Source organism: Littorina saxatilis, linkage group LG15, assembly GCF_037325665.1.
Source record: "Littorina saxatilis isolate snail1 linkage group LG15, US_GU_Lsax_2.0, whole genome shotgun sequence".
In the NCBI taxonomy this organism is placed as follows: Eukaryota; Metazoa; Mollusca; class Gastropoda; order Littorinimorpha; family Littorinidae; genus Littorina; species Littorina saxatilis.
The window spans coordinates 9,864,575-9,877,074 of record NC_090259.1 but is presented as its reverse complement, the minus strand read 5'-3'; the positions used below and the strand labels follow the sequence as shown (position 1 = coordinate 9,877,074).

Genomic DNA, 12,500 nt, shown 5'->3' with positions numbered 1-12,500 from the left:
TCGCGGATGTATAAATTGTGCAAACAACTCTAAATATGGCAAAAGTGTCACGTGATAATCAACTTTGTCACGTGATCATAACAAAATGGCTACGGAACGGACGAAACTTTTTCCGTAACCAGTTGGGAGTGATGCAACAATCTCACGGTCTCCTTCCCACAGCAGTCTCAAAATTTCGACTTGTTTTGACCTTAGAACGATGTCTTTATCATAACTGTGAAGAACAGAACGGAGATCACTGTCGAAGTCGGCCATTCTACAATCACGTTCGTCTTTCGTCTTTTGATCAGAAACATTAGCGAAAAACATATGGGAGATAACTCTGTATTCTTGTTTTGATAGATTTCGGCTTTTAGATACTTTCTTTCCCTGTACTCCGCGTAGTAGCAATTATCCATCCTGTCAGAGAGGCATGAGCGATAGCGTGGACCGATGATTATCAGAATGGGCTCACACGGGAAGGAGAAACAGCAATGACGTTTGTTATCGGCTTCTAGATGCTGGCTTGGTTTTGTCTGAAACAGGGGCAACTGACGTTTGTTATCGGCTTCTAGATGCTGGCTTGGTTTTGTCTGAAACAGGGGCAACTGACGTTTGTTATCGGCTTCTAGATGCTGGCTTAGTTTTGTCTGAAACAGGGGCAACTGCAGATACCCACAAGTACTTTAGAACTTGACTTTATGTATCCGTTGTCATGGGTAAGTCCAAAATGACCTCCAATGGGGAGTTTTAAAATAAAGGGTCACAAACAAAAGATACCCTTTCCAGCGCTTGCGTAATTTTGCTCTTTTTATATTTAGTCAAGTTTTGACTAAATATGTTAACGTAGAGGGGGGAATCGAGACGAGGGTCGTGGTGTATGTGTGTGTGTGTGTCTGTCTGTCTGTCTGTCTGTCTGTGTGTGTGTAGAGCGATTCAGACCAAACTACTGGACCGATCTTTATGAAATTTTACATGAGAGTTCCTGGGATTGATATCCCCGAACGTTTTTTTCATTTTTTTGATAAATGTCTTTGATGACGTCATATCCGGCTTTTCGTGAAAGTTGAGGCGGCACTGTCACGCCCTCATTTTTCAATCAAATTGGTTGAAATTTTGGTCAAGTAATCTTCGACAAAGCCCGGACTTCGGTATTGCATTTCAGCTTGGTGGCTTAAAAATTAATTAATGACTTTGGTCATTAAAAATCGGAAAATTGTAAAAAAAAATAAACATTTATAAAACGATCCAAATTTACGTTCATCTTATTCTCCATCATTTTCTGATTCCAAAAACATATAAATATGTTATATTTGGATTAAAAACAAGCTCTGAAAATTAAATATATAAAAATTATTATCAAAATTAAATTGTCGAAATCAATTTAAAAACACTTTCATCTTATTCCTTGTCGGTTCCTGATTCCAAAAACATATAGATATGATATGTTTGGATTCAAAACACGCTCAGAAAGTTAAAACAAAGAGAGGTACAGAAAAGCGTGCTATCCTTCTTAGCGCAACTACTACCCCGCTCTTCTTGTCAATTTCACTGCCTTTGCCATGAGCGGTGGACTGACGATGCTACGAGTATACGGTCTTGCTGAAAAATGGCATTGCGTTCAGTTTCATTCTGTGAGTTCGACAGCTACTTGACTAAATGTTGTATTTTCGCCTTACGCGACTTGTTTTTTTTTGTCAGATTGGTTCTTCTTGTTAACGGGCAATACCTATTGATATTTTACACTGACATCACATTCATATTCAGCTTATAGAGCAAAAGTTGATGTGGATAACCGGAAAGTGAATACCCCATATTCCTTCTGAGGTTTGAAGTGACAGAATGCAGCTTTGTAAACGGGGCAGTAGACAATAACGCCTTGAATGAACACTTTTTAGTGCGGCACGTCTGACGTGTTTATTCGTTCTGACGCATGTCCAAAGGAGAAAAGACAATCACATTTGGAAAATCAAGTCACGATTGTATAGTCGATACAAATTCATTGAAAGACACAACCTTAAAATTCACCCTGAATAATAAGAATACGATTCTCAAAGTAAGTTCTGAATTATTTGATAGTAGTGTTTTCGCTCGAATTTGCAGTCTATTTGGCTTGCTCTTGAGGCGGTAACGTGAAAGAATTAGTCAGTAAATAAAGAGCTTATTGAGTGCCAATTTATTGAAAGACTTAGATCAAGGATATGTTTATTTTTGACATTCGGAATGTGATAATACAAAACAATTATTGAGGTTAATTAAAGAATTATATATTGAATCGCCTGAGTTTTCGAGCTTCTTTGTGTTATCTAGGACTTGTCTCGTGAAAAAACAAACAAAGAATATGACAAATTAAGCTTATCTCATTGAGTAAAGGTTTACTAAAACAAAAATAGTCACAGCTATTGAAGTTTGGAAAGCCAGAATGTTTTATTAAAAAACAAAATCAAAAAGAGTAAACTAATAATGGTTTTTTGTTTGTTTGTTTGTTTGTTTGCTTAACGCCCAGCCGACCACGAAGGGCCATATCAGGGCGGTGGTGCTTTGACATATAACGTGCTCCACACACAAGACAGAAGTCGCAGCACAGGCTTCATGTCTCACCCAGTCACATTATTCTGACACCGGACCAACCAGTCCTAGCACTAACCCCATAATGCCAGACGCCAGGCGGAGCAGCCACTATATTGCCAACCCACGACCTCCCGATCACGGGGCGGACGCCTTACCACTTGGCCAACCGTGAGCGTTGAAGAATAAGTATTCAATCAATTGATAGGTCTCTTCCAGATTCATTACTTTCTCAGGATACGTTTTATTTGAAAATGCTAAGTGATAGAAACAAAGAAATGAAAGAAAAAATAGAAACGAAAAAAGAAACTCACGAACAAACAATAAATATCAAACAAGTAAACAGACAAATAAATGACAGCTTGGTGCCTTGATAGAGATATAAACGAACGAGCTGAACGTTTTTAACATGGATAAGCCCATTTCTCACACTTCAACGCATTCACAAACAGGTTTCATCGTTTCATTTCCATGCAGGCTGCTGCATAATTCTATTCTTCAAAGGAAGAAATCTTACACTAAAAGAGAACAATGTTTTTGACAATTTACTCTAAAAGCAAACAGATTTCATCGTTCCATTTTCATGCATGCTGCTGCATAATTCTATTCTTCAAAGCAGAAATCTTACACTAAAAGAGAACAATGTTTTCGACACTTCACTCTAAAAGCAAACAGATTTCATCGTTCCATTTTCATGCATGCTGCTGCATAATTCTATTCTTCAAAGCAGAAATCTTACACTAAAAGAGAACAATGTTTTCGACACTTCACTCTAAAAGCAAACAGATTTGGGAGTTTTCATTGCCAAAACAGTGTGCATGCTGATACGTAATTCTACTGCAAAACAGAAACTCTAGAAAAGACTAGAGAAGGATGTTTTTTAACATGCATATTTATCGCACTTCACCATATAAGCAACAGCTTTGATTTTCGTGCATGCTGGTGCGTAATACTTTTCCCCCCCAAAAAATAAAACAAAAGAGAAATACTTTGAAGATGGACACGTTTCACAGTTCATCGCTGCCATGATAAGCAATGAAGAGCGTTTGTTTTTTCATTGACAAAACATTTTCTGTGCAGACTGGTGCATAATTCTTCTTCAAAACATAAATTTTGAAGAAGAAAAAGAAAAGGTAGTTAACAGAAAAATCAATAGAATGAATAAAAGTGCTGTGTGATACGCAGATCAAGCTTGTAGCTAACTTTAGACACGAATAAAGAAATGTCTTGGCTAGACAGACCGACTTTCTGTCTGCCATATGATTTTACTACCCCAAAACAGAAATCAAGCATGCGTGTGGGTTGGGTTTTTTTTTACTGTCAAAGTTTTCATTACTGCTTTCTTTCTTTCTTTTGTGGGAACACGTGGAAAATAAGATTTTCGTCACTTACTACTTGGCTTTACGATGAACATGCTTTGACAAAGTTAGATTTTTATGGATTGATTGATTGGTTAATTGTTTGATAAGTGGATGGCTGGATGGATGCATAGGTATATGGCTGGCTGGATTGATTCATTGGTCTTGATGGAGTCGAGTCATTGGTCGATTTTCCATTTAATTGCGCCAGAGCAGCTCTGTGAAAATGGCTGCTGAATACAGACAATATAAAATACTATTCATCATCATTTTATGTTGCCATCTACACGTGAAGAAGTGAGCCAATCTTTGTTTTGTTTCTTTTTTCTTGTTTCAAGGCATAGAAAGCTGATGACTATTCACGCTAATTGCTTTACCCACAGCTGGAGACATGCTAAATTAAGTTCCCTGCAAGATATTGTGGTCTAGGACCCCTTAAATGTTGAGATATTTGAATTTTTATTTTGATCTAGATCGTCCTATTTATAGATTTGCCAACAGAGGTAACGTTGACGCAAGGGAAATAACTCCGCGTCTTTGTTGACATCCTCACTTTTTCAGAGGCTAGAACAAGCTGTAATGCATGTATATGGTCCGCGCATTGCGACATATCGTCATTATATGGCCTTATGATGCATTTGACATCGATTGTGGGCAAACTACACATCGTAAACACGGGAGCGAGTTAGTAAGCCTTTAAGTAATGATAGCATAGCAAGAAGAAACTGGGCGATTTCGTCCTTCAAATCAAAATGCAAATTATCAAAAATGACAGCAAAGTACCACCGAGAATTCATTCTTCAAAAACAACAAGATAAAACTGTACGATGACAGTGCCACATTCAGATCAGTTCATTGTGCACATCAGGGTCATTATCCGTAAGGTTATGGGCTGTAATTGAAAAATACCTTGTCAGCATCATACTGCGTTTTGTCACACTCTGTGACTCCTTTCCCTTTTTTTTTTTTTTCATTTTCATTACTTTATTGTCCCATCGCTGGGAAATTCGGGTCGCTTCCTCCCAGTGGAAAGCTAGCAGCAACGGAGTCGCGCTACCCAAGTGTCTGCGTGTTTAGGTGTATTCAGCCACCTGCACTTATGGCAGAATGACCAAGGTCTTTTACGTGCAATTGTGATGACACGGGGGTGGGACATGGCTTCCGTCTCTGGGTCTGCACATAAAGTTGACCCGTGTCCGTCCCGGCCCGAATTCGAACCTGCGACCTTTCGATCACAAGTCCAGTGCTCTACCAACTGAGCTACCGGGCCCCCATGCGCCGTGCAGGCACCAACTTTGGGTAAAAGTGTCTTTTTCTGCCCTAAAGACGGATAAAAGCTTCATAAAAATGACCAAAATCAGAGACGGAGGAACACTTATTGTGTCATTTGAGAGTGCAGGAAGTACCACTGTCGGACGTTTCATGTTCGTTTAACACTGGGGGTGGGGGGCGGAGGGAGTTCAGATGGGGGGGGGGGGGGGGGGGGGGAGGTACAATACGCCTGAACAGTTGGGATCTCTCTCTCTCTCTCTCTCTCTCTCTCTCTCTCTCTCTCTCTCTGTCTCTTGGTATGTCACCCTTAAATAACCACTATTTACAGTATAAACCCAATGTGAATAACGTAGACAGATTTTGCCCTTTGTGCTCAGATGATACACTGGAGACGGAAGTACATTTTTTACTTGTTTGTCCCGCATATAATGAGATCAGAGTTGAATTAATAGCCTCAAAGTATTATCGGAACCCATCCATGTTTAGAATGTGCCAATTACTATCCTCAACAAATGGCCAAGTGGTAAGACAGTTAGCAACGTATATTTACAAAGCACTACGATTTCGCACTGATTCTCTGGAAAATGCTCAGTTGCAAGATGCAGGTCCATAATGTTGCTTTTTCTGCTTATTTTAACCATTGTTCGCTTGTATAATGTGTCACCAGTCTTGTTATGGGCCGGAGGCCTAACAAATAAAATTTCCGACTCTCTCTCTCTCTCTTTCTCTCACGAGAAGAGCAAGGGGTATTCATATTCTCTGCCACAAAATCAAGAGGTATCACAACATTTGACTGAGTGTTAAATTCAGTGATTGATACATTGAAATAAATAATCAGCTCTGTCATAGGGTTGAAGAACGTATAGTCAGATATTTGTCTTTACAATACTCATTGCTTTAATAAAAAAAAAAAACCACTTCACAAACATTTGGGTTCATGTGTCCACTCAGTAGACAAGCTCGATATCTATTGGGCACAAATTGTGTACGTGTTATTACCTAATGGACAAGGACAAAATTGTGTATGTTTCTATACTTCTTTGTTTGGCTATTTTTACGTAATTTTTAGCCTTTTTAACCTCCTATTTTACGTGATGAAAATCATGGTGCCATAGGGATGACCTTGTTGAAACATCACTGGTCATTATTATCGTTGCTAAATTTTCATTAGTGATGCATGGCTTGGTTTTTAATCAGTAGCATATCCCACCTGGCATTCATCATTGTGCAGTTCTAAGTTTAGGAAACTGTATCAAACTATTCGTGACATCTTACCCTCGGCGAACTCTCGTAAAACTGAATTCAATTTTAAAAGAAAGAACAAAAAGGCTGACGTCAAGCTTTTAAAGGAGAGGATCGGGAAGGGGGTGAGGGTATGGTGTGCTAGATGTGACTGAAGAGATAAGGTGAATAGTGATGAAAACACAGCCTAACGCAAGAGAATATATAACAGAGAAGTAAGGAATCAAATGATAAAACCTCAATGTCTATTGAAGATTGAGATACGGAACGTGGGAGGGGAGATCAAAGAATGGCATTATAACACACACACACACACACACACACACACACACACACACACACACATACACACACCCACACACACATACACACACACACACACACACACATACACACACACACATACACACACACACACATACACACACACACATACACAGATACACACACACACGCACACACACACACACACACACACACACACACACACACACACACACACACACACACACACTTAAACACGAAACAGAAAAGTCTACTCACTGGTCTCGAAGGGAGTATGTTGCCGATCAGGGGGAACGCTGTCCTCATCTAAACTTTCACCTCGCTCGTGAAGACTGAACAGCTCCTCCTCACCACCCTCATTCCCCTCATCGTACTCCTCCTCACCCCCCTCATTCCCCTCATCGTACTCCGAGCCTTGGTCGTCTTCCTCCACATCCCTCTCTGACCTGCTGTTGCCAGCATTATAGCTTCCGTCAGATCCGCTGTTGCCAGAATTATAGCTTCCATCAGATCCGCTGTTGCCAGCATTATAGCTTCCGTCAGACCCGCCGTTGCCAGAATTATAGCTTCCGTCAGATCCGCTGTTGCCAGAATTATAGCTTCCATCAGATCCGCTGTTGCCAGCATTATAGCTTCCGTCAGATCCGCTGTTGCCAGCATTATAGCTTCCGTCAGATCCGCTGTTGCCAGCATTATAGCTTCCGTCAGATCCGCTGTTGCCAGCATTATAGCTTCCGTCAGATCCGCTGTTGCCAGCATTATAGCTTCCGTCAGATCCGCTGTTGCCAGCATTATAGCTTCCGTCAGATCCGCTGTTGCCAGCATTATAGCTTCCGTCAGATCCTCTGCTGCCTGCACGGCTGGCGGGGAGTTCCCGAGACGATCCATAACTGTCTCTCTGCAAGGCTCCAGTTCGGGAGTTGATTGGCCTGTTGTTGGTGGGTCGGATGCCGGCTGTGTGGATGTGAGGGTGCTCTCCGCTGGAAGGATACGAGTTATCCGTGGTTCTGCTTCGGGAATTCACTGGCCTGAAGGCGCCAGGAAGTACACCTCGGGAATGATCTGAGGCGGGTCCGGTTCTGGAATTCAGTGGCCTTTGACCGCCTACCGCGTTGGCAGGTCGCAGACCGGTTGCTGCAAGCCTCCCGTGTGGGAAACCTGAGCTATCTTCTGCGGGTGCCCCATTCTGATAATCGACAGGGCGGTAGCTTTCCCCTTGGTCGGCATATTCTGCATCGGCGACACGATTGGTAGGGACTGCCTGTGATCGCCCCATTCGCTGCTTCTCAGGAGAGCCAGCAGCAGTATTACCAGACTTGCTTTCTAGATCACCAGGGAGGTCGTTGTGGTTGTGGGTGTTGACGGGGTTGGGGTAACGGTCGACGTCGTTGGGGTTGGAATCTACGTCATCACGGTGGAGTCTTGGGGGGCTGGTGTCCAAACCGAACCCTGTGACGTCACGCGCCTCTTTCAGGATGTCTGCTAGCCCCTTGCCTTGACCGGGACCTTCGAAAGCAGTCCCCGCACCGTCGGGAAGCGCGCCCGCCTCCGCGTTCGCTTCTGTGGCCGCACGCGCAATCTCCAGGTTCCCGAGGACGTCATCAGAGTCCACAGGAATCGTGGGTAGCGGCGCGGAAGGCAGGTCGTGCAAGGGGTCGTGAGGGGGCGGGAAGTTGAGAGGGTCCACCCCTCCACCAGCCCCGCCCACCGCTTTGGCCTTGAGGGCGTCAATCATGTCGTCCACGTTGGCTACCACTTCCTCCTCGGGGTCCTGAGGACTGGAAGACGACCCTGAAGTAGATTTTGTTCTGTCCTTGTCATACTCTCTCGGGTCTGAAGAACCGTCCAGAGAGTCGGTGTAATGCACGGGACGAAAGGGATTTGATGGTCGTGTGTCCTCGTCTTCCGCTAGCCCTCTACCGCGGAATGATGTCGGGACAAACTCCTTTCCGTCAGAACTTTTATCGTTGCTCGTGACAATTGACTGACTTGGTCCGCTTCCTCTTTGTGTTGTTTCCAGATTGGGCGACCCATCTCTCTGCAAACTTGCAATCCCTGTGTCTCCCTTTCCTGGTTCGTTTCTGTCCTGTGTGGGCACGCCTGCCTGCGTTCCTTTCGGCGGAGGCTCAAGAAAAGGCGCTGTGTCGTCAAAATAAGGTCGATCCTCGTCTTTTTCAGAATCCTTGGCCGGGCCAGGATACCCCGTCGCTTCGTCCTCCGGCTTGCGATCGAAGTGGGTAGTGGTTGGGGTGGCGTGTCCGGGCATTGGGGGCAAGGATGAGGGTCTTTCCCAGTCCATGAGGGCCTGGTTGAAAGTAGGCGGGGAGCGCTTGTTGCCACGGTTGAAGACGGCGTGCAGCTTGGGTCGCTCTCCTTCTCCCCCTTCTTCCCCGTTGAGACGTCTGGAAGGCGGTAGTTGACCTGTTTGATAACAAAACAGAAGATGAATAGGTTGTGGTTAAGTGGTTGAGATTGCTGGTTGGACGTTCCGTAGGGAAAATACATGTATGGGGAATAGTTATGGATGTTTTAATGAACGTTCACCACCGGAAAACTACTACCAGCGACAAACAGATGTCTCCTGACTCTTCTCGTGGTACATAACTGGATTCACTCATTTCCTGGATGTTTGCCTTGCACGTACCGCACACACACACCTTCCGGCTCAGTCACGTGCACACACATTCACACCCATATATAATATATACACTCATCAAATAAAGCACTCGCTAGCACACACACACACACACACACACACACACGCGCGCGCGCGCGCACACACACACACGCACACACACACACATACACACACAAACACACACACACACACACACACAAACACGCATGACCTTACATGCTCTCTGATTCCCTTACTTGCTTGTGCACACATGAGCGCGCACACGCACCCACGCATACATACACACACACACACACACACACACACACACACACACACACACACACACACACACACACACACACACACCCCAAACTGTTTTGAGGTTTTGCATCGATCAATATCTGCTTTTCTCGTTCTACATTAAAAAAAAGTTTCCACCAACCTTGACGCTTGGCGTATGCAACCCTTTCCTGCTCGTCCGTGGCCAGGTCCAGCTCTATGGGACTGTTTACGTCAGGCAATGACGTCTTGGTGATGGGCTTCTCGAATGTGCTGGGAGCGTCAAGCGAGTATTTCCGCGCCTTATCGGAATCGAACAGAGACGAGAACCGATCCCGATTTCGGTCGAACCTGTCCCCTTGTGGCCGAGTGAGGGAGACACCTTTGGAGGTGGGGACAGGATTCAAACGGATGGAAGAGAACGGGTGGTTCTTGGCCAAACTCGGGAATGTTTTCTCCCTCGAATTTCCCAGCTGCGAAAAGGGGTCGATTCTTCCCGTAGCTCCTGAACCACCACCACCACCGTTGACGAAGTTGTTCGTGTCCAGAAGACCGAGGGTGGATGGGGATGAGAGACCGCCCCCGAAGGATTGCGAGAAAGGGCTGCGGGGGTACCTCGAAGGGAAGCTGTTGTACCCGACCCCTCCGGGAAGCCTGGAGACGGAGTTGCGGGTGGAGAGCCCCGCGCCGGGTAGGGAGGTGATTAGCTGGTTTCGACGCAGCAGGTCTTGCTGGGAGGAGGGGAAGAAGGGGGGTTGGCAGTGGACGCAGTAGCGAACGCACGCCACCACAATGACCAGAAACAGACCACGGCGTTTCAGACCCATGGTGGTCGTCCTGACTGTTCGCCCTCGTCAACTCTCGTCTTCGTCCTCGTCGTCCTTTTCTTCCTCTGCTGATGTAGCCACGCTAACGTTGGGTGTCGTCTGCCAAAAATCTTACGCTGACTTTGGTCGAAATCAAAATGACAGGTCCAAATGACACAACTGCCTTTATTAATCTTTGCTTCTGAGAGCAGTTCCCGAGGAACTCTACCAAGCTCGGAATGGGTTTAAAGTCTCTTGCTGATGGCACAATGTTGTCAACAAGTTATTAGTCTGACCTTTCGTATGCTAATGTCCAATCTTGCTGAAGGCAAAACCTCGGAAAGCTTTTCTCCCAAGACTGAAAATCTAGTGCCAAGCCTAGATGAAAATGTGCACTGTATATTTCTCTTAAAGTTATTGGAATAGCGTAGATGAAAATGTGCACTGTGTATTTCTCTTAAAGTTGTAGGAATAGCGTCCAATCTCAATGAAGAGTTACGCTGTACAGTCTTCTTTGCTATGAACTTGAAGTCTGTAGGTGTCGTCACCTCAGAAGGAAAAAACCCACAACTCTGGTCTACTGTCTAAGCCTCAATTGTTCTCTTCTTAAACCTGAAGTCTGTGGGCTTCGTCACCTAAAATAAGTCACACTGGTCTTATGTTCAACGCAAGTGAAGAGTTACACCGTAAACTGTTTCCTTAAACCTAAAGTCTGTGGGCTTCGTCACCTAAAATAAATCACACTGGTCTTATGATCAACGCAAGTGAAGAGTTACACCGCAATCTATTTTCTTAAACCTGGAGTCTGTGGGCTTCTTCGTCACAGAAAAATCACACTGGTCTAATGTCCAACCCTAGTGGAGAGTTACGCGGTAAATTCTAATTTCCTAGAAACTTAAAGTCTGTAGGTTTCTTCCCTCAAGTGGAAAAACCCACTGGTCTAATGTCCTCGTCCGTGTGGTGGGCAGCCCCACCTTCAACGGCTGGCTTAAACGATGGCTGCTGTCGCGCCACGTTGCAGCACTGAAAAGTATCTGTCCTGTGTCTCTGCTTTTATGATAAACCAATGGCCAAATCTCAGGCTTGAAGACGCTGTGGGAAGTGTTGTCTATGCTTTACAAAAAAAGCAACGGCAAAATCTGAGGATTGAAGACGCTATGGGGAGTGTTAAAGCGTATTGTAGTGGCGATTAACAGCGTGTGTTGTGTACAATGTCCCTGCTGAGACGATTACGTGGTCTCTAGGTGCAACGCTGCAGTGAACTTTTTAGTTGATTTTTTCTTCTTTTTTTCAGAACACGTGAAGAATTTGTTTTTTTCACTTGGAAGAGAATGAGAACACGTTAGTACTAGGCCTAATATCGAAGGCTTATTCACTCGTTGTACATGGTATGCGAGAAATCGCAAAGGGTAATCTCTTGACTTTGAAGACTGCCTGGAGAGGCGAGTAATGTGGATAACCGCCTGCTTAGAAGGCTCTGTGAATAGCTAAAAGGCCCTGTAAAGGGCGCAGAAGGCTCTGTGAATAGCTAAAAGGCTCTGTAAAGGGCGCAGAAGGCTCTGTAAATAGCTAAAAGGTCCTGTAAAGGGCGCAGAAGGCTCTGTATAGGCTACCGAAGGCTGACTGGAGGTACTAACGAAAAAAGTTTCACAGTGTTAGTAGAGAGGCTATGTGAAGATATTGAAGGCTCAATGAAGGCACCAAAAGGCTGTTAGAGGCTAGCTGAAGGAGCTAATGAAAGCAACTCCGCACTGCTAGTAGAATGGCTCTGTGAAGGCTCTTCGAAAGCTGTTGTAGGGTCTGATGAGGCTGAACTAGGCTTCGTGAAGGTCCTTGAAATGTTGTTGAACAAAAGCTAATGATGTGCGATGAACGGACAACTCTTTTCTGGTAGCAGATGAACACTGCGAAAACTGCTAAAGGCTCTGTGAAGCTGCCAATGAAGGTAAATCCTCTGTGTCACGTGGAGGCTCCAAAAAGGCTTTTCCGAAGGCTCGGTGAAGTTGCTAATGTCAATTAAAGGCTCCAAAAAGGCTTTTCCGAAAGCTCGGTGAAGTTGCTAATGAAGATAATCCTCTGTGTCAATTGTAG

At 44.5% G+C, this 12,500-nt stretch overlaps 1 protein-coding gene across 1 annotated transcript in view; it reads right to left on the bottom strand.

Annotated features, from left to right (window-relative positions):
- The window catches only part of LOC138948486 (uncharacterized), a 50,834-nt gene that overhangs the window by 38,193 nt on the left and 141 nt on the right, over nt 1-12,500 (bottom strand). Inside the window, exons 1-2 of the mRNA XM_070320042.1 lie at nt 9,767-12,500; nt 6,963-9,125 (exon numbers count right to left, since the gene is read on the bottom strand). The exon at nt 9,767-12,500 is cut by the window's right edge and continues 141 nt beyond it. Of these exons, the coding sequence (XP_070176143.1) occupies nt 6,963-9,125; nt 9,767-10,430 (2,827 nt within the window). The 5' untranslated portion in view covers nt 10,431-12,500. The remainder of the gene's footprint in view (nt 1-6,962; nt 9,126-9,766) is intronic.